Source organism: Equus przewalskii, chromosome 2, assembly GCF_037783145.1.
Source record: "Equus przewalskii isolate Varuska chromosome 2, EquPr2, whole genome shotgun sequence".
Classification (NCBI taxonomy): Eukaryota; Metazoa; Chordata; class Mammalia; order Perissodactyla; family Equidae; genus Equus; species Equus przewalskii.
Window position 1 is genome coordinate 14,806,491 of NC_091832.1, and position 25,809 is coordinate 14,832,299.

Here is a 25,809-nt window from a genome sequence, read left to right on the forward strand (position 1 = left end):
AGAGAGTGGCAGGACTGGGCAGGAGGCCTGCTTGGGTCTCCTCTGCTCCTTCCACCCCAACTTTCACCCTGGCCCAGCAGGAGCGGACATGCACCCTCTAGGAAGTGGGGAGCAAAACAGGAGATGATGCCTGCCCTGCACAGCTCACACTGCCACTTGTACCCTCTGGCTAGCCTGGGGTCCTCACTTTTCTTTGTTCTTCCTTCTTCTGCAGGATTGACACTTGCTTTGGGTGTCTGCTTGGCATGGAGAGAGGGACCCAGCCCCTAGAGGAGCCCTTAGGCCTGTGCTCTGGTGGCACGGCACAGATGAGAACAATGTCACCAGCTGACGACTGCTCCTGCAGTCCCCCTGGTCCAGGAATTAGATCCATTCCTGTCTCTCGGCCTCTGACTGCTTTCACGGCCCAGGAGCCGGGCAGTGGTTTGATGGCGTGGGCTGCTTTGAAGCAGGGGCTGGTTGTAAGATGGCATGAGACCCGCTGTGCCCGTGTCCAGCCTGAATTGCAGTGTGCTCAGCCCAGCTGTATATGGGTTGGCCAAGCTGGGAACTGGTTTATTTCAATCCACCTAGAGCCCATCCCCATTCCAGTATTTGAATTATGGCATTAAAGAAACATGAACATAAAAAGATATGTGCCTCATAAATGTGATTCTGATGTTCTCTTCTGATATTAACTTACGTTAATTGTCTCAGATGATACTGACACCCAAACAGAAATCTGGCAGGAGAATCCCGCCTGGCAGTCCTGATAATGTGCATAAGTGGAGGCGGCAGTAACGGGGTCAGGAAGGATCCTGGGAGTGGGTGTGGAGAGCTCATTAAACTGGAGTGAGGCCAACTCTTCAGGTGGGTGTGTTAGCGCTGGACCCAAGAGATAAGAGTAGGGACTTGAGGCACCAGAACAGTCAGAAGAGGCGGTGGGACGGGCGTGTTCAGAGGAGAGACTGCGCCAGCAGGGCCCACATGATGCAGGTAGCAGAATGAAAAGCAGCAAAACAAAGTAAGGGGAAGTACGAGTTGGAAACAGGAGAGGAGGAGGACAGAGTGACTCGGGGGAGCTAAAGTCACGTGGACAAAGTCCAGAGGGGACAGGGGTCAATGAGAAGAGTGAGGCAGGAGACAGGAGGGCTTTGGCTAAAGATGGGGCGGAAAAAAGTATCGGGGGCCTGGTGAAATGAAGTGGGGAGGGAGAAATGAAGGGGCATTGGTGGGGCAGGGGTGAGCATGGAAATGCCTAGAAAACCTTCTTGGCGGGGCTCTGGGCCATGGTCACAGGGGATGAGCTCCAGGAGGTGAGAGGAGAGGAGTCAAAGAGAAAGCTTTAGGGAACGCTAGTGGGTCCCTGGGACATTTGGGGAGCCCTGAGGACGGGCCCTCTCACCCCTGAATGTGTAGCCTCTGCAGGGGCTGCAGGGTGTGTGCAGGTACCTGCATGATGCGGACATAATCGGTGCGGTGCAGCTCGGTCTCCTTGACCACCTTCTTCTTGAGAGTGGCCAGGTTCCTCTCCAGGTGCTCCCGCTGACGGGCATACTCCTGCTGCAGGTCCATGTTCAGCCCTGCGATCTCCACCTGATGGGGCAGAAAGGACTGTCAGGGAGGGAGGGGAGACCCTGTTGAGAGGGCGAGGGCGGGAATGGGAGGCAGGGCTCACCATGTCTGCCCGCTGCACATACTTCTCAAAGAGACCTCGGACCTTCTCCTTCAGCAGCCGGGGTTCCTGGATATACGCCACACAGTTGTGAAGGTCTGTCTTAAACCGCCTGACCAGCGCTTCCAAGTCCCGCTCCTGCAAGCAGAGGCACTGACTTCTAGCACTATAGGGACTGCTAACGGCAGCAGAAAGGGACAAGACTCAGTTGACCACCAGGGGCCATACTGGGCACAGAGACCTAGATGGGCAAACAGCCGAGAGGCGGAGGTACTACAACTGTCATGCACCTGTCCTGGGCTGGGCCCCGGGCCTGAAGGGCTCACATTGTGCTTCATCCTTAGGGGCCACACAAATGGATTCTTTTCTTGGCTCTGGATTCCTCTCAGGACCACAGGCCTTAAAAGATGAAAGGAGGCGTAAGTGGTCGCCCTTACTACCTTCTGAGCCAAGATGGATAGTATTGATTCTTTCTTGTGGTTCCTGGGCCAGGGCTTCCATGTCCCCCTTATCAGCTCATCCAGTGTCATCCTTACTGAGAGCTGCTGTGAGTGGGTAGGGAAAAAGTTACAAAATTGGGCAGACTGGTTCATCTGCAACCTTGAGCTAGGTCTTCCCTCTTCCATCGTGGTTTCTCTATGCCCATCACCCTCTACCCGTGACTGAGTCTTTCCTTTCTCTGTGCTCCCATAGCCCTTTATTCGTATTACACAATTTTCCATCTTGCACTATAATTATTCTGCACACACCACAGAGCAGCTATTGACCTCCTCAGTCTGTGACGGGCAGGATCTGTGTCAGTTCACATTTGTAGCTCTGCAGCTTCTGGTATGACCTAGCACAGAGCCCATATTTAATGTGGGGGAGGGAAAAATTCAGTCTGTTTCAATAAACATTACGGAATGTCCTGTGCCCGAGGGTGAGGGTGCTGCCAAGTCCTGCCCGGGACCAGAAAACCTGGTTCCTGATATGGGCTCTGTATGTACTAAGTAGCTGTGCTGGGTGAAGTTTCTTAACCTCTTAATCTCTCTGGCCTCGCTTTCCTTATTTGTTACACAAAGAGACTGGGCTAGATGATCTTTGAGGTCCTCCTAGCCTCGGCACTGTGGTAGTCAAGGCCTTTAACCACTGACTACAAATGACCTCTCTAAGCATGTTTCTTCCTAGGCGAACAAGCCAACACTGTGCACATTCTTATGAACTGGCTTCCCACCCCCTTGATCACTTTACCCAAAGTTGTTTTATCGTCTCAGATGGATTCAGTCACGTAAACTTGCATGGGTCTGAAACCAGGCAGGGTGATGAGCAAGGGAAGATGTGAGTTAAAACGGGAATGTATCTTAGCAATGGGCTGGCTCTGTCTCTTAGAAGCCAGCTGTCTGCTGCAGAGAGATGCCAGATCCCGAATCCAAGAACTGCCAGACTCCGAAACTCCTCGCACCTTCTGTCTCTCTCTGCGCATCTCTTGATCAGTGGCTTTTAATTTCTGCCACAGTTCTGCGATGTGCAGCTCCAGCTGTGTGTTCTGCTTATGGAAACGCTCCAGTTCAGCTTCCATCTAGAGAGAACAAGGGAAGAAAGAATCAAGAGTAAGAAAGTAAGAGAGTGAAACTTATTTGAGACCTGAAGTCTTTCAGGGGGAATGTTTCCCCTCATACCTGGGCATTTCTTTTCTGGTTCCCACCCACGTCCTCTGGAACAAAACCTTTCTTCCTACTCGTTGCCATGCCCAAAGCCCCCACCCCCTTGGCTGATATGTTAACCCAGATCATATGTTTCTACAGCCAGGCTAGGAAATTTTCCCCCTCAGTTTCCCTGTTCCTTCAACCATGCTGATTACCTTCTTTTCTAGAATTCCTTAGAAATTGGTAACTCTCAAGTACCGGAACCTCAACTCTAACCTGAGGCAGGGTCCTGCAAAGGAGCACCTTCCTTGCCTACTTTGTGAAGTTGTATTAGTGAATCTTGACCCTTTGGGCCACAAGTCATCAGAGTTGATTCTAAAGCAGAAAGTTTAGAGGGGCCGGCATGTAGGCATCCCCAGTCAAAGGCACGAAACAGGAAAGAGGAAGCTGAGAAGGAACCTCAGCCTCATCATTCTGTTGAAAAAGTCTTAAGAGGTACAACTGAAGAGAGTGTCCCATCTTCAAAAGAAAAAGAAGAAACCACGAGTGAGCTTCTGAAAGACCGTTATTCATTGTTGCATTTGTCTGAACCAAAGACATGTGAATGACAACTGGATCTTCTGATTAGGATGACACTAGCTGTAGGTGAGCTCTCAGTTGACCTAATTTTTGCCAAAAGCAAAAGGGTGATGTGTGATTTACACACTAAATCTGGGGGACACTGGTATTCCTGTTAATAGAGAGGCCTGTGGACTCTTTGAGGGGGATGGAAGGGTTTACTCTGTTTTCACGGCTGCGTGGAGTAGTCCTGGTAGTGCATCCCAGGCCCTCTGGTCTGATTTCAAGGCTCTTGGCCACCTTCTGGGGTACCAGGAGGCCCTAATGAGCCACAGCCACGTTCTGGACGTGAAAGGGCAGCTTGTAGAAGAATGTTATCCTCATTGTTGGGAGCATTTTGTACAGACAGAGCCACCCTTTGACTGAATGCCTGGCATAAAGGCGGCACTCAATACATATTCATATCAATGAATGAATGCATGGCAAGGGTAGAAGGCAAAGGGTGCACAGGGCGGGAAGCAAGGAGGGCCTGAAACAGCTGCCTTCTGAGATGAACGTGCAATGCTGGCAGAGCTATGTAAAGCCACCTCATGGAGGACACACTGTGAGCGTGGGTATCTGCACAGCTAAAGAAGGAATGTTGGAAAGGGCGGGCCAGCCGCCGTAGGTGTAGGGATGCAGAACTGATTAAGAGGTAGCTTCTGTCTTCAAGAAGCCTCAGCTCTAGAGGGACAACAGAAGTAAACCGGAAGTTAAGGTGGAACAGGACAAACCCTGACTGCGGTTGAGGTAGAAGGCCCTGTGTGTGCACAGAGGTGAGGTGGTGGCACCCAGAGAAGGGACGCTCAGTCAGGTTTTGTAGGAGGAATAGGCATTAGAGGACAAAACGGGGAAGGAGAATTCCAGGCAGAGAGAACAGCTAATGCACAGGAGGACCAGAGGCCTTGGCAGCCTGGTGCAACTCTGCAGGCTACAAGTGGTCCAGGGTGGCAGCAGGAGGGGTGCATGGGAGGAAGACGGAGAGGGGCTGGAGAGGTCAGCTGAGCTGGGTCATGCAGGGCGCAAGGGCAAGGGCTTGAATGGTGAGAAGTTCAGCGTTTGTCCTGGCCAGATGTTTAAACCAGTAGGAAGTTTGGCCTTTATCCCCAAAGCTCAGGGAGCCACTGACGTGTTTTACCCAAAGACTGGCACAATCTGTTTTATGCCTTAGAAGTCCTGATGTGGAGGGTCTACTGGAGAGAGCAAGACTGGAGCCAGGCAGAACAGTCTGCAGGCTCCCGCTGTGGCCCAGGAGAGGTGATGTTCTCCTAGAACGAGGAAATGGCAGCTGGAAGAGAGAAACGGGCTTCTCCAAGGTCATGTCTGAGTGCCTGCAGCTGGCTGTGCCTCTTTCTCTACAGTCTTAAAGTCAGCAATGACAGATTAGGTCGGAAAGGAGGTGATACAGGCAAAGCCCAAACCATGCTGAGAATAAAACTAATCTATTTCAGGGGGGAGGGAGGAGGGCGGAAGGGGTGATAGGGCACATGTGTACGGTGACAGATGGTAATTAGTCTCCGGGTGGTAAACATGATGTAGTCTACCCAGAAACTGAAATATAATGATGAACACCTGAAATGTATATGTGTTATAAATCAATGTTACCTCAAAAAAAAAAATCTATTTCATAGAAAAATGGTGAAATATGTCAAATTTGGGTAGCTGGCCGGACAGGCAGGAGACTAGCCTAGGATGTGAGAACAAGCATCCATTTCCTGGTGTGGAAATGCCATCTACTTTGCCATGTGTTATTCATTGCATTCGGTGATTCTCAATGCGGGGAGCAGAGGAGAGGTATTTTGTCCCTTAGGGACATCTGGCAACATCTGGAGACATTTTTGGTTGTTACATCTTGGGGAGGGGGAGGGTGGCTACTGGCACCTAGTAAGTAGAGACCAGGGATGCTGCTAAACATCCTACAATGCACAGGACAGCCCCATAGCAAAGAATTATCTAGCGCGAAATGTTAACAGTGCTGAGGTTGAGAAACTCTGCACTAGATGAATAAATTAAAGAGTGTGAAGTAAAATGACAAGGTTCTGGAAACTTCTCCCCTAGGAAGGAGATAGTCATGTCTCATCAAAGAGAAGCTGGAACAGTGGAGGTCTCCGAATCAGGGAAGTATCACGTTTCCATCCACAGAGGTCTCAGCTCTACAAATGAGCCGAGGGCTTATGGCTTCCTTCTCGTAGGAATAGTAACTTCACGGGAGATCCGCCATGGGTGGGCCAAACGTGGCTCTGACCCCCAGAGGAAGCCCTAAGGTCAGAGGCCCCTGGGGGAGGAATCAGGCCCAGATATGAGCCCTGGCAGCAACTGGCATGGGGTGGGGATGGGGGTAGGAGGGGCTCTGTTTGAATCACCCCCAAGGTGCAGGCGAATTCTCTGCTGAGGACCAATGCCATGGCCAAGTTACTGACAGGAAAGTGAATAACCTCCCTGGTGTGTTGGGGTGGAAAGAACTGACCCAACCTTAAATCCAGTTGACAAATATGTCAAATGAGGAGGGAGAAATGCGGCAGTGACTTCAGGGGCCTGCGGCACGTTGACTTTCCAGGCAGGTGGGGCCTCTGCTCTTTCTCTCATCTTCTTGGGCTGCCATTTTTGGGCCTGAAGTCATTCAAGAATGGCAGCAGGTCCAGAGGAGGCAGCTCTGTGATCAGCTGGGAACATCATTCCTTATCCCAGAGGCTAGGGAGAAAGTCACTGCCACAGGACATAGCCTTTCTGCCCCCCAGCCCCCAGCCCTGGACTGATCCCATCACCTGGCTTCTGTACTGCCGTCTAGAAGCAGTAGAGAAAAGGCTTTTGCTTTTCCCCACCATAGCTCTTGCGTATCCCGTTCTAGTTGGGCCATCAACACTCTCTGATGCCTTTTTATTTGTTATCCTTGCTCAGCACAATTAGAGAAAATGGAGGCGGAGCAGGAAGCTATTTTGGATAGGGAGATCAGGGAAGGCTTCCTTGAAGAGGTGACATGTGAGCTGAGACCTGAAAGACGGGAAGAAGCCAGTTACGTGAAGATCTGGGAGCCTTCTGGGCAGAAGGAGCAGCAAAGGTCCTGATATGGGAAAAGCTGGGCTTGTTCTGGGAACTGTGAGAGAGGCTGCAGGCTGGAGCAGGGCGAGGGAGCCTGGAGACGAGGCTGGAGACGCAGGGCCTCATGGTCTCAGCACCGAGTGCGGATTTTATTCTAGGTGGGATGGGATACCACTGGGGGTTTGCTGTGGCCTCTATGTGGAGACCAGGTTGGAGGCTGGAGTTAAGTCTAGATGAGAGATGACAGAGGCCTGGACCAGGGTGATGGCAGCAGAGGGGAAGGGGGGCTGGATCTGAGGTATCGTTTGGAAATCCATCAGATAGGCTCGGTGACGAGTGGGTATAGGAGTCACGGGAAGGTAGAAATGGAGAGGAGTGCCCGTGTCTGCCGTGGGCACCTGGCGCTGCCACTGACTGAGGGACAGGCAAGGGGCGCAGGTGGAAGTCAGGCATTCAGCTCTCTCTGCCCAGGGAGCGGAGGCTGACAGGTAAAGCTGTCATGACGAAATGCAGTGAGTGTGGGACAGAGGGGCCAAAGGGGGAACACTTGTACTTCACTGGACTCTCCGCAGCTCTTGTCCATCTCGTCTAATCTCGCTTCTGATCTCACTCCTCTCTACCTTTATCCTGTTTGCTCCCCAGAACACACACAATTATGCCACCCTCCCGCTCGAGAGCCTTTGATGACTTCCCATTCTTTACCAGGTTTACTCCAAACATGAAACGCCTTGCCTAGGGCCCCAACCAACATTTCCAGGCTGAGAAAAACTGTTGACTGGGAGGGGTGTGCTTTCTTGTGCACCAGGCTGGTGGCTGGGTACACAATGCCCCCTGGTGGCTGAAGGCCCAACAGCCGAGGTTTCCCTTTGAGGGTCCAGAGCAGCACACCAAGGTGCCCGTAGGGCCAAAGTCCACCCCAAGGGCCCGCAGCAGATCCCAGAGCTTTTCACTTTTGCACAACTGAGCCCCTGGTTGGGCCTTCCCTGTGGCATCCTCTGTGGAATGGAGGCTGCACACACCCTGGGAGCAGGGAGGGGCTGTGAGGGGAGCCTCATTCCATTCCCCCCAGGACAGCCATGGAGAGTCAGGGAAGGGGCAGCGGGTATCAGAGGCCAGGGTGTCACAGATGGCTTCTCACCTCTTGTATTTGTTCCTTCATCACCTTGATCTCATTCTCTCGAGGTTCTATTTGCTTCTTCAGCTCCTTTATTTTGTAGTCGAGCACAAACTTGAATTTCTCTAGTTCTTGATTTTTCTTTTTCAGGTCATAGATTCGCTTCTCCTGTGGGTGAGACGAGAGAGAAGTGAGAGAGCTATCAGGAGGCCCTGGGACATGGAGTCCCTTCAGGCAAAGAACGTAAATCCTGTGACCTCCTGCTTGAGGAGGCCACAGATGCTCTCCCCGCTGGGGGTACAAAGGCTGGCTCTCCCATGGGCTGCAGCACTGGCTGCTTGCTTCTGCACCAGGACTTGGTTCATTCACTCACTCACTCATATATAGAGAGTGGCCCATGCTGTTTTCCAAAGCTTGCCTCGATGGCATCTCTTGTCCCACATGCTCTTCTTCAGTGTGACTTATGCTTCTCTGCCAGGACGTACGACCTAACTTCCTCCTCTTGCATCTGGCTGGACTGGTGGTTTGCTTGTAACCCGGAGAACGCAGCTCAAGTGATGCTGTGTGGCTCCCCAGGTTAGCTCAGAAAAGGCCAAGCAGCTTTCACCCAGCTCTCTTGGGACACGTGGTCTCGGGGAGGCTGTCAGTTATGTAAGAAGTCCCAGAACGCTGAGACCTCCAGGCTGGAGAGCATGTTTGGTCTCTGGTCGAGAGTAACAGGTGAGCCCAGCCTCCCAGCCATCCTGGCCAAGGGCTGGACATGTGACTGAAGAAGCCCGTGGATGCTGATCTTCCAGCCCCCAGCGGCTTGAGTCACCCTTGACAGAGGTCCAGCTAGGCGCCAGACACTGGGGACAAAGACAAGCCATCCTGTCGTACCCTGTTCAAATTCCAGACCCACAGACTCTGTGAGCATAATGAAACAGTTGTTTTCCACCACTAAGTTTTGGGGTAATTTGTTGCAAGGCAACAGCAATTAGAATGTAGGTCTATCCATCTGCCAAACATTTACCGCATGAAGACCTTTCACCAAGGTCTGGGATTCCAAATGTAAATACAATACAGTCCCTGTCCTTAAGGAGAAAACACTAGCTGGGAAAGCAGATGTGTCAACAAATGTCACCCTACACTGTGACAGGTGTTGTAAAAGAGGAGGACACAGAAAGCGGAGTATGTATTGAGGGTCTGAGAATAACTTGTGTGAGTGTAAGGTGGTGGCTCATAGTGGAAGGGTGAAATGAGGCTGGAGGGGAGCGGGGCAGGGAGGCAAGGGTCTTACATGTTGGGTTAAAGGATTCAGAATTTATCCAGGAGGCCAGGATCTGGCAAACTACAGCCCTAGGGTCAAATCTGACCTGTTGCCTGTTTCTGTAACGTCTTATTGGAACACAGCCACTCCCATGCATTTATGTATTATCTAAGGCTGATTTTACACTACATCTGCAGAAATGAGTAGTTGTGACAGAGACCATACTGCCTGCAAAGACTAAAATATTTACTACCTCGACTTCACACAAAAAAGTCTGCTGACCCCTGCCACAGGCAATGGGGAGCTATAAGAGAATTTTAAGTGGGAGAGTGACATAATTACAGAGTATGGTGGCAGGGAGCGGGGGAGGAAGCGGGTAGGGAGGCCCTGAGACCCATCAGGAGACGGCTGCAATTTTCTAGGGCAGGAGGTCTTAACCTCTCTTGTCCAAACCTCCCTTTGAGAATCTGGAGAGCTTTGGACCTTCCCTACAAAAGAATGCGCAGACACACACAAACATGCACACGCAGGAACTTCTCATTTCATCCTTATCAGACTCCCTGAGGAGCCCCATTTCACAGGTGAGAAAGCAAAGGCTAAGGGAAATTGCCCAAGGTCCTGTGACCGGCACACGGAAGAGCCTGTGCTGGAACCTAGTGAACCAGTCCTGAAGCCCACATTCTCACCCGCTGGAGAACTCTGCCGATGAAGGCAGTAGTGGCAGAGGTGATGGAGAAGAGGGCACGGAGCCTGGACTTGCTCAAGAGGATCATATGAAAATCTGGATATTGAGGTGGTTTGCCTCACAAAATGTGACGTGCCTGTCTTTTAAGCGTTTTGTGGGAAAGGCATCCTGAAATGTGATACCAGCTTTCTGGGGTATGGGCAGTTATAGGGCCAACCACAGGGGAGTTCCTCCCTGATCAGGGGGATGGTGGGGCCAATGGGGTGGGTGAACAGCCCCCAGTCCACGGGGATGGTCACTCTAGGATGCCTGGAGTGGTGGAGAGTAGGGCCTTGCAGTCAGCCGACTCAGGTTCCCATGCCACCTCTGTCACCTATAAACTGTATGACCTTGAGTGAGGTACTTAACCTCTGGGACTCAGTTTCCTGAGTGATAAAACTGGGTTGCTCATGGCTCCCTGGGTTGTTGGGAGAACTGAATGTGATGCGTTTATAGCAATGAGCCCAGTGCCAAAGCATACAGCAGGCACTTCACTGACCGCTCATCCCCCATCAAATTAAACAAATGTGATCCAAGAAGCCAGGGACCCTCTCCCTCTTGAGCTTTGTCCTCCTTGTCTGGGTCCATCAAGGCAGCCGAGGGAGGACAGAAGACGAGCCCTTACCTTATCTTGAATCGTCTCATCTCTTTCCTGGATCTCCCGCTTGAGGCTCAGGATGTCCTTCTCCAGGGACTTAATGACTCCTTGCAGCTTCACCTGCTCTCCCTTCAGGCTCTCAATGTCATTGGTTCGCTCTTCAATCTCCTTCTGCAGGCTGCTGAACTAAAGATACAAAGAGCAACAACAAGGACCACCAGAATCTTTGAACTCATCTCCACTCGTCCCGACGGTCTGTAAATTTAAAGAGCTCCCCATCAGAATTTGGGACAGTTCAGGAGTTTCCCAGGCCAAACGGATGATGCACTATTCTGTCCCATAAGATCCTGTCCCACAGCCTTGAGTGAGGATGGACTGTCTTCATCAAGAGGCTCTAGAGAGAGGACAAGTGGCCCCTTGTCCACTCCCGGGGCCTCTCAGGAAACAGCACGATACCTTCTTCCTCATGATGCCCGTTTCTCCTTTGAGCCGCAGGTTTGACTCTTTTTCATCCCGAAGCTTTTTCTCATACTTGGTTTTGATATCTTGGATTTCTCGGTCTTCATCTTCTTCAATTTGTTTCTTGGTCTCCTCAAACTCCCGCAGCTGCTGCCTGACATCTTCCTGTGCCTGGCTCAGACAGAGGAGAGTGTGTGGTTGGGGGAGACAGGGCACATGACACCTTTGTGCTAAGAGGGCCTGGGATGGGAAGAGAGCGTATGAGGCTTACCAAGGAGAATGGGAGACCAAGTGTTATTCCAGAAACAGAAACCAAGGCCATGGGTCTCTTGATCCTTCCACTTTCTTCCTGTCTGTCCTTTTGCCTTCCCTTCTTTCTTCACACTGACACCCACGCTCCCTCTATCCTTCCTTCACTCAACTTGTGACAGTTGTAATTGTATATTTATTTATGAAATTACTTGATAGTCCCTCCCATTAGATGTAAGTTCCTCGAGGGCAGAAGCCCTATTATGCCCACCATTGCCCTCCCAGTGTACAACACACACTGGTACACAGCAGGTACTCAGTAAATATCTGAATGAATGAGCGCATCTTTGATTCTGCCCTCCCTCTCCTTAATCCTATCACTCCTGCCCTTTTCACCTCTCACAGGGTTCTCAAACCCATCCACTTCTCTTTATGCCTCTGCCACTGCCCAGGCCGATGTCATCTCTGGCCTGACAGCTGTCTCAGTCTCCTAACCGGCCTCCTGCCCCTGTCTTGCTTCCCTCTAGTCCATTCCTATTCTCTAGGCAAGGGGAGCTCTCTAAATCATACACCTGATGGTGCCACTCCCAACTTAAAAGCCTTGCATGGCTCACATTTGTCTTCAGGATAGAGTCCAGACTCTCGAGCTGGGTCCACAAGGCTCCACGTGAGTTAGCTCTGGCTAACTCTCCGGCCTCAGCCATCACTCCTACCGCAATCTCTCGCCAGAGTAAACTAACTTCAGTTCCCCAAATGTGCATGTTCCTCAGCTGCTGGGCCCTGGCGCACGCTCTGCCTCTGCTTTCAGCCCTCTTCCTGTGGCTCTCCCCTGGTCTTCCTTCAGCTCTTCGCTCAGCTATCACTTCCGGTGGGAGGCCTGCATGTCTGCTGTCGTGTTAAGTTATACTGTAATTGCCTGTTTGACAGATTCCTCCACGGGCAGGGGAGCTCTTTGATGGCAGGACCACATCTCTCTGCTCACCACTGTCAACACCCAGCACAGTATCTAGTACATAATTGGTGCAGAATGAGTAAAAGCCTAGAGCTCATACGCTGGCAGTGGAGTGTAGGAAGTGACTAGGGCATGACTCCCCTTTGCTTACTTCCACTAAGTGGTGGAAATTTTAGATTAGGTCAGGATCAATCGCTTTCCTCTCATACTGACCCTGGCATTCTCCTAGGATGCATGTATGCCCCCTGGACTGAGTGCTTTGGGGGTTAAAAGAGACGAGATAGTTTTAGAACTGAGCTCAACAGCCTCCTGAGAAACACTTCTCTCTTTCCCCATCACTGGGCACCAGACTCTTGCTAGACAGAAGCCTGGCAAGGTCTGCTCTATCGGCAGGCTACAGTGGCCCTCAGACCCTTGCTCTTGGTCTGGTAGATGTTGCTAAAAGGTAAAAGAAGCCTAGCCAGGTTAGGAGGATGGCATGCCAGGTGGAAGCCACCTAGGAAAGCTCTGAGTTGAAATCTATTGACCCAAAGGAAGAAATGCATTGTAATCCCTGTGGGAGGTCCTGGGAGGAAGACCAGGCTCTCTCCCCTCTGGTAGATTCATTATCCCTAAAGGCAGAGCTTGGATCAGCTCACTGGATGTCAACAAACATTTCTGGAGCGTCTGGAACATGCTGGCCCTGTGCTGGGTGTTGAGAATCAGTGACAAGCGAGGCACAGTCCCTACCCTGGAGAAGCTCCCTGGGAGGAAGAGGAGAAGTAAACGCATGATGTCACTGTGTAAGCCATGTGGAAGAGAGGAGTCTGGGGGCCCTGAGAACACAAAGGAAGGTGCTCAGCCCTGTGGGAGGGGAGAGGAGTTAGGGAAGAATTCCTCCAGGAGTTGGCTCTTGTCCTGAGTCCTTAAGGATGGGTACAAGTGGCCAGGGGAAGAGGGATGATCCTGAGCAGAGGCGCAGAGGTTGTGTGGGAAACTCTCGCTGCTCCACATTGTTGGATGTGAGGGAGCTGGACAGGAGCAGGCGGAAATGGGACTGGGGAGGTGGGCAGGGACCAGTCAGGGTGCTTTGTGCAAGCGTGGAACTGCCTCGGGCTCAGGTGAGGGTGGAATTCCCTTATCTGCCACTGCCCTGTGTCAGGGCTCAGCCTGCTCCGAGGCTCCTGCTGTCAGGAGACCTCCACTCTGTCCTCACTGTGATTATCCCCCACTGCGTGGATACCTGCCCAGTTCACAGAGGACTTCCGGGTGCTGACTCACGGTCTTCCTTGCCATGATCAGGAGTGGTTCCAGAGGATCCTATAATGTCTCCTGGTGCCTTGACCTTTAATCTCCACTCTGCTGCAGCCACCCACTCCCAGGCCCATCCCCTGGAATGGTGCCACCTGTGAAGTCTTAAAATGCAGGCCCTGCTCTTCGAGCACAGGCGATTTCTCTGCTGGACCCAGATATGCCAGCCCAGCTCTCAGCCTCATCACGTCCCCCGGCCCTGTCTTGATTCTTCCACTCTCTTCCAGGCTCTTGGTTCTTTACTGACCCCTCTCTGGCCTGGACCCAGTGGCTAGTCACCAGACGACCTTTATTTTTCTGTGGCACTACTTAGTAAACCGCGGCTATGCATCAGGGCTGCTGTGTGTCTTCCTCACGCACAGACCTACTTGCTGTGGGAAAGCACACAGCCTGGAGGATTAATGCCACCAGAACGCATGTCTCAACCTCAGCTGGGCCCTCAGCTGCATGCCTGCCAGTCCCCTTCCTGGTCACTTCCTTCGTCATTCCTTTCAAAGATCACTCCACACCTTCATGACTCCTGTCCCCCACCATCTGCTGCAATTTCACGCAGAAGAGGCGGCCATCTGGCCTCTTCCAACCTCGTCTTCATCTTGGGAAACTAGATATTCTAGCAACCCAAACAGCTGGAACATTCTGTAACTTTGCTCTGCCTGGATGCCCTTCCCTCTTGCACCTCCCCGTCTCCTGTCAATTCCAACTTACATTCCTCCTGGATCTCATTAACTCCTGCAAGCCTTCCCCGACCTCGCAGGCCAGGGCAGTGCCTTTGTCTGCATTCTCCTACTGTCCTGTGTCTGCCTCTGTGGGTATCATGAGTGTCTGTCTATGTGACCGCCTCCCTTGCCTGACTGAGAACCAGGACAGTGTGCTATTTCTCCTGACCACTCAGCACCAGGCTGGTAAACCAATAAGACACTGTGTGTGCTTGTTAAATCAGTGAGGGAGTGATTTCATCTTATAAGACAGAAGAAGTTGCTAACGGGTTTCAGGCAACCACCTTCCCCATCGTTCAGGGCCCTTGTTCCTCTCCAGGTTCTATAAGCTTCTTCTAGGGAGCTCTCCCAGTTCTTAAGGTTTGAAGGTACAGTAAGGATACAACCATAGGCATGAACTTAGTCTATCCAAGGAATTTCAGTCTCGAGAACTGAGCACCTCCCAGCTGACTGAGTCCCCTGGTCTACAGAGAAACAAATGCATAAACAGTGTAGAACAAGGCTGAAGGAAACACCTGCCGGAGGGAAAGGGGTCAAGCGAGGGTGCCCACAGTGCTCTGGGCCGTTCGCAGGCCAGGCCTGCAGGATGGCACCGTGAAAGGGGGCAGAGCTTGGCTTCCTGGGAGTACCTCTTCCAGAAGGGTAGTTTTCTCCTGCAGTTTGGCCTCGTAAAACTCAGTCAGCTCCTCCAGGGCCTGGCTCCTGGTCTCATCATTGTCCCGAAGCTGTTTCTCATATTCCTCCTGCATCCTCTGGGACTTGAGCTGCAGCTCCTGGTACTTCTCATATTCTAGGAGCAACTTTTGGTTGTTGCAACATTCTGGAGAGAAGCAAGGAAGGGATTTAAGGTGGCACAGCGGCACCAACCTCAGGGACACCCAGGGGCCTTAGGTGCTTTTCTACCCCCTCCACCACCAGCTAGAGCATCTGCCTCCAAACCCAAAATTCAAATGCCTGCCCATCTTTCTCACTAGGCCCCCACTCTATTGTCTCGTTGGGCAGCCAAACTCTCTCCCTTTGCCCTCTAGGCAGAAAGGTTTCCAAGAAAGTACAGAGGGGTGCTTGGGGCTTCAGGGCCAAGAAGAATGTCCTGAGTCTGCAAAACAGGTACTAGTAGCCCCATTTTATGAAGAGTCAACTGAGGCTTGGTGCGGTTAGGTGACTGTCTGGAGCACACAGCAAGGACACGGTGGATCTGGGGCTCAAGGCAGCTCCAAACCCACAATGCTGTGTCTCCTACTGGCATGCAGTAGGGGTTTAAGACATGTTTAATGAATGAGTAAATATACAGGAGTAAAAAGCACAGGGACTTCCAGGGGACACATGCAGCCTGCTTACAGACAAAGCCATATTACCTGGGCCATATCACCTAGGTCTGGGGGACTGTCAGACTTCTGCCCCTCCCTAACCACGCGGCCTCTGTGAGGACTCACCCAGGTCCTGCAGTTCCCGGCTCTGCTTTTCCAGGAGGTCATCCACGCGTTCACGATGCAACACATCCTGCTTGTCTTTCTCTGTTCTTAAAACCTAAAACACAGACTCAGACGCTCTCATTTCTATACATCTGCTGAAAGCACCACTAGGGCAAGACCATATTTTACAAGTGCCATCCTCCTTCACTCCCAAATGTGTCTGAAGCCCTTATTGTGCACCAAGCCCTGTCGTATGAGCAAGAAGCAAGCTCTCACATTTTATTTACATTACATTCTGCTCTGAAAGTTCTGTGCTGTCTCTCTTTATATCCTTCCACGAAATGGGTCTCGTCAATGATGAGTTCAGTTCTGGACACACAGCAAATGGATTTTTGGCTTGAAAAATTAAGGATTCACTTGAATCCTCTGTTGTCTGTACACTGTTGCCAACTAAATCCTTGGCTATGTCAATGCATTGGCTTCCAAGAAGCTGTTTTCCTTAATCAATCAGGAAAGCTCCTTGCAGGCAGGGGAGGGCCCATCCCCAGGACCTAACTTTGTGCTTAGCTTACAAATGGCACCAAATCAATGTTTTCGGATTAAATGAATGAAATAATAAAACTAATAGCCAGGTTTTTTTTTTTTTTTTTTTTTTTTAAGTCAAACTCTCTGCCTCGTGTGAGTCAGGAGATAGCGTAAAAAAACAAATATCCTTTGAGCAAAAAATTGTGGGGTTTGGATGAAGGGCCAGTCAGATTTGCGCAGAACAAAGAAATTATTCTGGGAGGGCCCTGGACCAAACCTAACAATAGGAAGACCATTTGGACTAGTTTTATTTAACCTACTGACAACCCAGAGATCAATCTTCCGCTAGCTCTTCCCTTTCTATACTTTGTTTTTCTTGTTTCCTTTCCATTTCATCTTTGTCTTGATAATAAAAGTAACATATTCTCATTGTAGAGAATTTAGAAATTACAGAAAAGTATAAAGAATAAAATTTGAGTCATCCATAATGCCAACCTCCAGAGATAATCACACTGTTAGCTATTTCCTTGAAAATTGTTCTGTGTGTATTTATTTTACCTAATTAATATCATTCACTATAGACAGTTTTATATTCTGCTTTTTCCCACTTAGCACTTTGTTGTAAGCGTTTCTGACGTTATCAGCTATGTTTTAAAATCGCATGTTATCGTATATCTTATTGTTTGAGTGTATGCTGGTTCCATCTTGAGTAAATAGGAAATTTCTTGTGATCTGTGGCTGTTGGTTCAGTCTCTCAACAGACCTGGTTTTTTGTTTTCAAGGACTCCATTTCCTGGATGAACTTGTCTGTTAGCTCCTTAATCTTCTCCGAATAGTTCATATCCTTTAGTCGAAGTTGATACTCGTTCTCCATCTTTAATTCTTCCACACGAGTCTTCAGCTCCAACATAACCTGGGCCTTTAGGAGAAGGACACCAGAATCAAGAACATTCACATGGGGGTGAATCGGACTATTTAAACCTGTGGCCTTGAGCTCTCTGAGACCTACAGCTCTGCTTAGCTTCCAACTCATGTGTCTCAACCAGAACTCGTCACTTTGTCCCCACAAGACTCATAGACTAAAAACTAGGAGACATACAAGCTTTTTCCTCTAACTTCACAACATATATTCAGTGAGCCCTACTGCATGCCAGGCATCATGCTAATAACTCTCTCATCTCCTTCATATATGCGTAACCATCACCTGCTCAATGAGGTCTACTTGGACCACACTCTTTGATCCTGCTACGCTCTCCTTCCCATTCCCAGCACCACTGACCCCCCCTTACTCTGCTCTGCTTTTAATTGTTTCCTTAGACCTTGTGCTTTCTAGTATATTATATACTTTACTTATTTTGCTTATTGTCTTTTGTCTTCTTCCCCCATTAGAATTTAAGTTCCAAGAAGGCTGAGGTCTTTGTTGGTTTTGGTTGCTGATGTATCCCAAGTACCTAGAACAGTACCTGATACACGGTAGGCACTCAAAAAATGTTTGTAGAACCATGATTCCTGCCCCCATGGAAGTTATAATCTTTGGAGGCAGCTAAATAAACATATCATTACAAATTGTGATGAGTGCCCAAAGCTGGGTGGTTCCCAGGACTGTCAATTTGTCCCTCTCGATGTTTGTGATGCCTCTTTTGGCATATTATTACTTTAATTTAGGTCCTAACTCTTCCTGCCTTGCTGGTCCTTACATATAGCGTCTTCTTTTTTTTTTTTTTTTTTAAGATTTTTTTTTTTTTATTTTTCCTTTTTCTCCCCAAAGCCCCCCAGTACATAGTTGTATATTCTTCGTTGTGGGTCCTTCCAGTTGTGGCATGTGGGACGCTGCTCAGCGTGGCTTGATGAGCAGTGCCATGTCCGCGCCCAGGATTCGAACCAACGAAACACTGGGCCGCCTGCAGCGGAGCGCGCGAACCTAACCACTCGGCCACGGGGCCAGCCCCCATATAGTGTCTTCTTACTCCAATCTACTGTATTCACCAATGCTGATGTTTTCTAAAAATACTGTGATACGCATACCACTCATTTCCTAAAAAAGTTAATGTTGATGACAGAGTGGGTGAGAACACAGGTGTTTTCTTCTTGCTCACCTATGATTCCTCCCTACACATCCCTATCTCACCTTTTCTGGTCTGTCTCCCCTGCTGCCCGTGGCTGAATCGAGAACAAGGAACGTTTTATACCATTTCTGCATTCCTGGACTGCAGACTAGTGTAGTCCTGGTACACAGGAAGTACCGAGATGAGGGATGAACACAAGTTGCATGTGCCAAGTCAGGAGGGTAAGAGCGAGGATGCCTGGTCAGCGTACCATCTGTCATTTGGTGTGGGTGGGAGGCAGAGGGAGAAGAGGTTGAGACAGGGTCAGACCATCAAGGTTCTTGCAGGCCAAGCTAAGAAACTAGGATTCTATCCTAGAGGGCCTCTGAAGGTACGCCTCACCTAACCTGATTAAGCTGATTTGGGCTTTAGAAAGCCCTCTCTGATGGCAATGTCCAACATGGGCTAGATTAGAGAAGGACTGATGGCAAGTAGGGGGAGGAATTAGTTGGGAGGGGATCACATAATCCAGATAGGGGATGGTAAGGGCCTGAAGGGAGGTGGGGTGGGATAGCAGAGAGGAATGAAAAGATTTGAGAGAGAGATTTTAGTGAACGTGGTGACTGCCTGGGTGTAGGGTGAAGTTGAGAGGACCATGGATGGAGACTGTCTCCCCAGCCAGATTGTTCCCTGTGGGTTGCACTTGGCCTGTCTTGCTTCAATACTTTATCCCTGGAGCCTATCACAGGACCAGCAACATAGTCAGTACTAAAAAAATAATTATCAGATGAATAAGTGATGCTGGGGGTCTTCCGTGGACTAGTGGAATATATGTATTGGTGGGAATGATAAATGTATTGGTTTTTGACATGTTGCGTTGGAGACACTTGCTCATCATCCTTCCTCAATTCATTCTCCACATTGCTGTAGATTAGTCTGTCCATGATGGAAATCGATCGACTCATTCCATAACTTAATGGGTCCTTCGTCTAAAACATGGTGTAAAAGGCCCCTCATGATCTCCATTTCTCTCTCCAGCCTGTCTCTCTGGTGCACCTTCCATTCTTCAGTCCAACCTAGCTAGGAGCATCTTTCCCAAAGCAACCTCTCTCTTCTGTCTGCACACACTCATTCCTCAGTGTGGTACGCCCTTTCCCATTTGTTCCGGAAGGCTCTGTGCAAGGCTCACTTCCTCTGGCGCCATCCGGCCTGGGTCAGGTCCCTTCCCCTGTGCCCCCACAGCATCACTCCTTCATAACACCCGTTATTCCCTTTTTGATTTTACCCACACATCCTCCCACGCTATAAGCTAAAGGACCCTCTATGTCTCATTTCTGTAATCCCAGACCTGAGTACAGTGTCTGGCACCTAGCAGACCCTTCTGTAAATACTAATTGGATGAATGAATAAGTGAATGACTGAATGAGTGTGTAAATCATGGTCTGAGAGATAGTTACAAAGAATGTCAGAGAATATAAAGGAAAAAAAGAGAGCTGGGAATTCTGGCAAATGTGAGAAAGAGCCAGGGAGGGAGCCGGGAGCCCAGGAGGAATAGTCTGAGAGGCTTACAGGGAATAATGGGTGTGGTCTCAGATGCTGAGAGAGAAGGGAGTTTCAAGAAACGAGCAGTACATACACTAGTCAATCCAGCTTGGCAGCAGTTCTGTCAGGCCCAGCTGGGGGCTGCGGTCAGGAGGCAGCCCAGACACCTGAGGCTTTTGGTGCAGACTGGTGTCTCCTATTTGGTCTCTCCCCCTACCCTCTGGGAGGAAGAGAGAAGAAAATAGAGAGAAGAAGGAAGGGGAGGAGACATGTTTGCCTGCCTGCAGCAGGGCAGACCTTAACTCTCACAGCTTCTCCCTCACCCTTTCCTCCCACTTTGCCTTTCCCGCAGAAACTTCCAAGGAGCTCTAGAAGGGATCTCCGGGACATGCCAGGGACCTAACATCTTGCTTTCAGGCTGTTTTGGCATTGCTGTTCTGATGGCTGGACTTCTCTCTATCCCCCACTTGACTCAGTTTCCTGATCACAGGGCCCAGGCTTGTCTTTTCACACACGCATCCCTAGTGCCTAGTAAACAGTAGGTATTCAATAAATGCACTTTGGATGCTGGATGAACAGCAATGAGTACATAGCCTTGGGATTCCTCTGTGAGCCTCGTGGGTTTGCCATCCACTCATCTTCTCCCTTAGGGAGTGTGGTACAGAGGTAAGCGCTCACAGTTCTGCAAAATGCATCTTTACAGAATGTTACTGCATTAAGAGAAGGGAAGGCCCTTCTGTTAGTGATGAAGAGAGCAGGCTCCAGAATAAATCTGGATCAGAACTCTGGTCCTACTACTTACTAGCTCTGTGACTCTGGACACATCATTCAACCTCTCCAAACTCACTTCTTGAAATATGGGAGAATAAGAGTACCTTCTTCATAAAGATGTTGTGACATTTAAATGAAAAAAAAAATACTTATAAAGTAATTAGCATCATGCTTGGTTCTTGGCAGACCTAAAAAATTTTTGGTTATTTTTCTATTATTGTTTATTATTAAGAGGAGCGGATTTCAGGAATGTTTCCTAAATACCTCTTTTTTTCCTTTAAAAAAGGAAGGCTCCACTAGCAGTTATTAAGTTTCACAGGTACAACTGGCATATTCAGTTTGTCCATTCAATTTTATAAATATTTATTGATTGTCTTCCACGTGCCTAGCATGTGCTGGAAACTGTTGGTCACACAAGAGAATTGTATATCATGGTTCCTGCTCTCAAACAGGAGGAGAAGGAAAGCCAGCTCACAGGCTCAAGGTGGAGCACAGTGTAAGTCAAGATGATCATGTGGCAGAACGACAGGCGGGGTGAGGAGGAAACAGAATCAAGTGGCAGCAAGGAGGACAGCGTGGTGGTGTGGGTGGAGAATGTGCAGGGAGCCGCCGGAGTCTGCGCTGGGCACTGGGCGCAGCCAGGCTCTAGGGGGCCTCAAATGCCAGTCCGAGGAGTTTGGAGGCAGTCTGGTAAGGAATTTCCAGGTCCCCCTTCATTAGATCTGACTCTTACCTTCTCTTCCATGTCTGTTTTAGTAACAAGCACCTCTTCGGCGAAGCCCACCTCCCTCTCTCGCTTGATTCCCCGACCATCCTTATCAAAGACCTTCCAGGTGAACAGGCAGCCGTCCTCAGCAGCGGTCAGGAGGAACTGGTCATCAAAGGTGAGCAATACCTGAAGAGAAAAAGACGGTGGAGAGGAGGCTTTCTGAGGCCATGGATGACCAGGACTGAGCCAGCTCTTGTGCACGTCCTCCCTCCATGAAAGCCTGGGCGCAGCCTTATGGGGAGGAAGACTCCATCCTAAGTAAGAACGAGACAGGAGCCCTCATGGACTTCCGTTACGGAATAAAAGAAGCAAGGCTATGTCTATGTTCTTTGTGGATTTGGAATCTTAAGAGTCAATTATTACCTAGATTATATAAAGAACTCTCAAAACTCAACAGAAAAACCCCAATCAATCTAACTAGAAAGTGGGCAAAAGATAAGAAAACATTTCACCAAAGAGGGTATACAGATGGCAAATAAGCACATGAAAAGATGTTCAGCATTATTAGCCATTAGGAAATGCAAATTAAAACTATGACGAGAGGAGTGAGGTCAGCATCACGGTACTATGAGATGCTCCCCTTGTCTCTCCCCTTCAAGCCACAGCTAGTAAAATCTCCATAACTCAACAGCGATTCCCCCGCCCAACACACCAGGACTGTGGAGAAATCCACACATCGGCACATCTGAAGGGGCGTGGATTGGAATACACAGAGGAGGTGGAACCGGGGGAACAGCAGAGGCCGCGCCAGCCATCTCAGCCTCCAAGCCACGCTCCCAGGGAGCCTGATAGCAGCAGCAGAGGTGGCGCATATGACTCTGCCCTGCGGCCACAGGGAATTGTGTGACAGAGGTGGCAGGGCCTGCAGCCCTTGTCCTTCCAGTTGTGGCGATGCTCATGACTCTGGCCCCGCTGCCTGCAGTGGTGGCGCATGTGAACCTGGGTCCCCCCATCAGCCCCCTCCCCCTGCTGCGGCAGTAGTGCCCCCGACCTACGCGACCACAGGTGTTGGTGTTGTTCAAATTGGAATGAGAGAGGGGAGGAGAGACCTTTTCCCAGTGCCTGTTCTTCAGTTTTACATGGAAATGTAAACATGGACACTACTTTTTCAGAAGGGAGAGGGGAGGGACAATTTACAAATGTGTGCTGTGTTACCACTCGCAAGGGAAGCCCTTTTGTACCCTCAGGGAGGGGCAGGGGCTATCTCCTGGGCTAGAACTCCTTTTAGTTCAGGGCACTTCTGGGAGGAGGAGGAGGAGAGCTGTGAGCCACCAGCAGCCAAGGCTCACAGCAGCTAGGAGACGAGTGCACTGGCCCTAGTAAAGGAGATGGGGGTGGAGGCTACAGCACCTCTCAAATGGCCCATTATTATGCATAATATCATGGTGAACAACCTTATACATAAATCTTTAGGTGTATCTCTGATTACTGCCTAGGATAAATTCCTTGGAGTAATTTAAACAAAGAATATTAATAGCCAATAAATGTCTATGGAATGGATGGCTGGATGAATCAATAAGGAGAGCAAAGAGGTTGGGAGGTTGAAGGGATGAAGAAGGGATGTGGAGGGCAGGATCAAGCAGATCCACGAGAGCTAGTTCTGGGACTGGGACCCGAGGAGAGGCTCCCCTCTCACCTTGGTGACAGGACCAGCGTGAGCCTGGTACTCATTGAATTCTTTCTGCAAAGGCAGAGGGTACTTCATCGCACGAATGGTTCCCAGGGAGGTGCCCACAAATATCATGCGCCCGGAATGCGAGATGGCAATGGCTGTGTAGGTGACGTCAAACGCTGACGTCTCTCGAAGGACCTGGAACACACACAGCTCTGTTCAGGGTGAGAGGCTAAGCCACATCCCCCGTGTCCCCATGTCATTCTCGTCTTCTACTCTAATAGCAATATTAGGGCAAATTCTGTATTTTCAAAATGTGTTCTTTATAGCATCTGGCATAGTGCCTAGCACATAAAAGGCACAAACGAAATATTTCTTGGCCGCTTGATTGATGCATAAACAGTTATGCGGTTAGAAATAACGCTAATAAAAGGAAACCTTCAAATGGTACCTACTATGTGCAAAACACTGTTCTATAGCTTTTACATGTTGTAACTCATTCAATCCTCACAAAACCCCTTTGAAGTAGTTCCTGTTCCCCTATTTTAAAGATGATGAAGCAGAGCCTCAGAAATGGTAAGTAATTTGCCTCAACTCACACACCTAGTAAGTGGCAGTCAGGTCCCGAGTCCCTACTCTTGACTTCTCTGCCACTGTGCATCTCAAACCAAGCATGGGATGGGGATCATAAATTTATTCAACAAACAGTTATTAATGTCCATTATATAAACAAAGCTATACCATCAGGGGACTCATTCGTTCCTTGACTCATTAATTCACCCATCCACCCATCCCTCCATCCACCCACTAAACATTTACTGGACATTTGTTGTGGGCCATGCAGTGTACCAACTAGCAGGGTTCTCAAGAGGAGTGAACCATGGCCCTGTTATAAAGAGTTTTGTTCTGGTGCAGCCCTGTAAAAGCCACCACAGAATTAGGACTAAGCTACTTGGGAGCACAGTGAAGAGACACCCTCCTCTCGCTGGGCTCCACTCAACGGGAAACCTGCCTCAGGTCAGTTTGCTGCCGTGGTCTCTCTGCACTTTCCTAGGCACCAGCACCATGAGAGTGACAGGCACTAAAGACAAGCTAGAGAAGCCACTGAAGGTCAGCCATTGCTGGGCTCCCGGAGGAAGACACAGACACATTTGTATGAAATGTCCTTGCTGAGCTCTTCTCTCCTCCCTCAACTATTTGGAACCAAATGGGGTAATCCTAAAATTTCACAGTTTGGGGATTTCAAAAGAATACAGTGGCAGACCTAAGTGACAGCAATAACTATAGTTCCGTTTTTACCCCCTGGAAAGCAAGTGCAGATTGAGGATAAGAATGAAGTTTAGAGAGGCTGCTGACCTCCATGCCTGGAGGGTGGAAGAGAAGTTACACACACCAAGCAAAACAGAAATGGAAATGGACCCCACAATTGAACCCCTTTGGGTAGGGCATAGGGCAGGGAATTCTGAAAGTAATAGTATCTGAGCTGACCCAAAAGGAATGAGGAGCCAGGTGTCAAGCCATGAAGAAAGGACCCCGTCTCACAGGCCCTCTTTCATCATACTGTCTGCTGTATGCATGAGGGGCTGTCTTCTGCAGATGTGTACAGCAGCCCAGAGGCAGGACGGGACAGACTCACCGAAGAATCTGCAATCTCCTTGAGAGTCTGGTCCGATCCAACAGCAAAGATAATTTTGGCATCAGGGGAGATGGTAACAGAGTTGTAGCTGCAGGACTTCAGCACACATTCTGTCTCTCTCTTTCCTGTGGACAAGTTCCATTCATACACAGCACCGTCTGTGCCACAGGAAATCAGCTTGCTGTCATCTGCATTCCACACAATGGAACGAATCTACAGGGGACGAAGACACAGCCAGTTAGGAATACACACTCAGCCACACTCTCTCACACGCAGACACCCCACCATGGAAAAGGAGGATGAACTTCTCACGTGTCCCACTAGACTGAGGCAGAATGTCCTTTCCTGGTACACGCCCTTCAGTAAGCACAAAACACAGCTTCCTGGGAATTTTAACATTCTGTTTTCCAAGATCCTTGCAAAATATCGACGATGACACTCCTATTTCCTTTCCACTTTATGAATGTAGAGAATGAATCACAGTAGTTCCTATAATGCTACAACGAATCAATTATTGCCATGTTTTTAAAAAAGGTTTTATTGTGAAAGAACTATACATTCACAGGAAATTGCAAAATTAGCACAGAGAGAGGGGACTCCCAGAATGGCAGAGTAAGGACCTCAGCTGACCTTCCCCCCAACAAAACAAGTTAACTGTTAAAAATCATAAAAACAATTATTTAAAATCCCTGGAAATTGTCTTAAGGGCATACAGCAAATGTAGAAACACTCATTCAAGAAAATCTACTCAATCTCAGTAAGAGACTGTGGCATTTGAGCCATGAATTGCTCTTTACCCTCCTCAGCTACAGAAACGTTGTTCCTGTGCACTCTGGGCAGGTGTGGCCAAGAGATGGGGCTCCCTCTCTCCCCTCGCTCTCAGTCTTTGGCTACGGTTTCACCCTGGGAAGGGCAGACAGCCGGTGTTTCTTATCTCCACCCAGAATCTCTATTCCAGGCAGGCATGGCCAAGAGGACCTGGTCTCCCTTCCCCCAGCCAGTCCCCACTCGTTGGCGGAAGCTCTACTCCAAGCACAGAAGGCTGAGAATACTGGTGGCCCAATTGTCCCTGCCCCAGCTTGCTCTAGGGTGGAGGTCCCACAGCATGAGGGGAGAGCTGAAGAGACCAGGGGCTTCCACCCCGCTTTCTCCTGCAAGTGCCACTCACAGAGTAGTGATGTCACTCCTGGAAAAGAAGGTCCCTACCCCCAGCTCTGGTGAAGTAGAGCAG

General features: G+C 49.7%; 1 protein-coding gene and 2 long non-coding RNA genes across 19 annotated transcripts in view; 2 read left to right on the forward strand and 1 right to left on the reverse strand.

Annotated features, from left to right (window-relative positions):
• The window catches only part of CFAP57 (cilia and flagella associated protein 57), an 83,364-nt gene that overhangs the window by 21,676 nt on the left and 35,879 nt on the right, over nucleotides 1–25,809 (reverse strand). For all 16 annotated transcript variants that reach the window (XM_070609937.1, XM_070609942.1, XM_070609947.1 and 13 more), the window contains 12 exons: nucleotides 24,579–24,791; nucleotides 22,967–23,140; nucleotides 21,295–21,456; nucleotides 16,967–17,122; nucleotides 15,700–15,793; nucleotides 14,896–15,086; nucleotides 11,057–11,230; nucleotides 10,628–10,786; nucleotides 8,054–8,197; nucleotides 3,096–3,212; nucleotides 1,658–1,792; nucleotides 1,432–1,575 (listed from right to left, as the gene is read on the reverse strand). In XM_070609937.1, the coding sequence (XP_070466038.1) occupies nucleotides 1,432–1,575; nucleotides 1,658–1,792; nucleotides 3,096–3,212; nucleotides 8,054–8,197; nucleotides 10,628–10,786; nucleotides 11,057–11,230; nucleotides 14,896–15,086; nucleotides 15,700–15,793; nucleotides 16,967–17,122; nucleotides 21,295–21,456; nucleotides 22,967–23,140; nucleotides 24,579–24,791 (1,863 nt within the window). The remainder of the gene's footprint in view (nucleotides 1–1,431; nucleotides 1,576–1,657; nucleotides 1,793–3,095; nucleotides 3,213–8,053; nucleotides 8,198–10,627; nucleotides 10,787–11,056; nucleotides 11,231–14,895; nucleotides 15,087–15,699; nucleotides 15,794–16,966; nucleotides 17,123–21,294; nucleotides 21,457–22,966; nucleotides 23,141–24,578; nucleotides 24,792–25,809) is intronic.
• Nucleotides 889–23,397, forward strand: LOC139081918 (uncharacterized). 2 transcript variants are annotated; one of them, XR_011537414.1, is made up of 3 exons: nucleotides 902–1,003; nucleotides 8,180–11,095; nucleotides 21,318–22,827. It is a non-coding gene; the product is annotated as an uncharacterized lncRNA (long non-coding RNA). The 2 variants fall into 2 exon arrangements; XR_011537415.1 differs by lacking the exon at nucleotides 8,180–11,095 and having other exon boundaries at nucleotides 889–1,003; nucleotides 21,318–23,397.
• Nucleotides 3,507–5,454, forward strand: LOC139081920 (uncharacterized). Its single transcript, XR_011537417.1, has 2 exons — nucleotides 3,507–3,924; nucleotides 5,048–5,454. It is a non-coding gene; the product is annotated as an uncharacterized lncRNA (long non-coding RNA).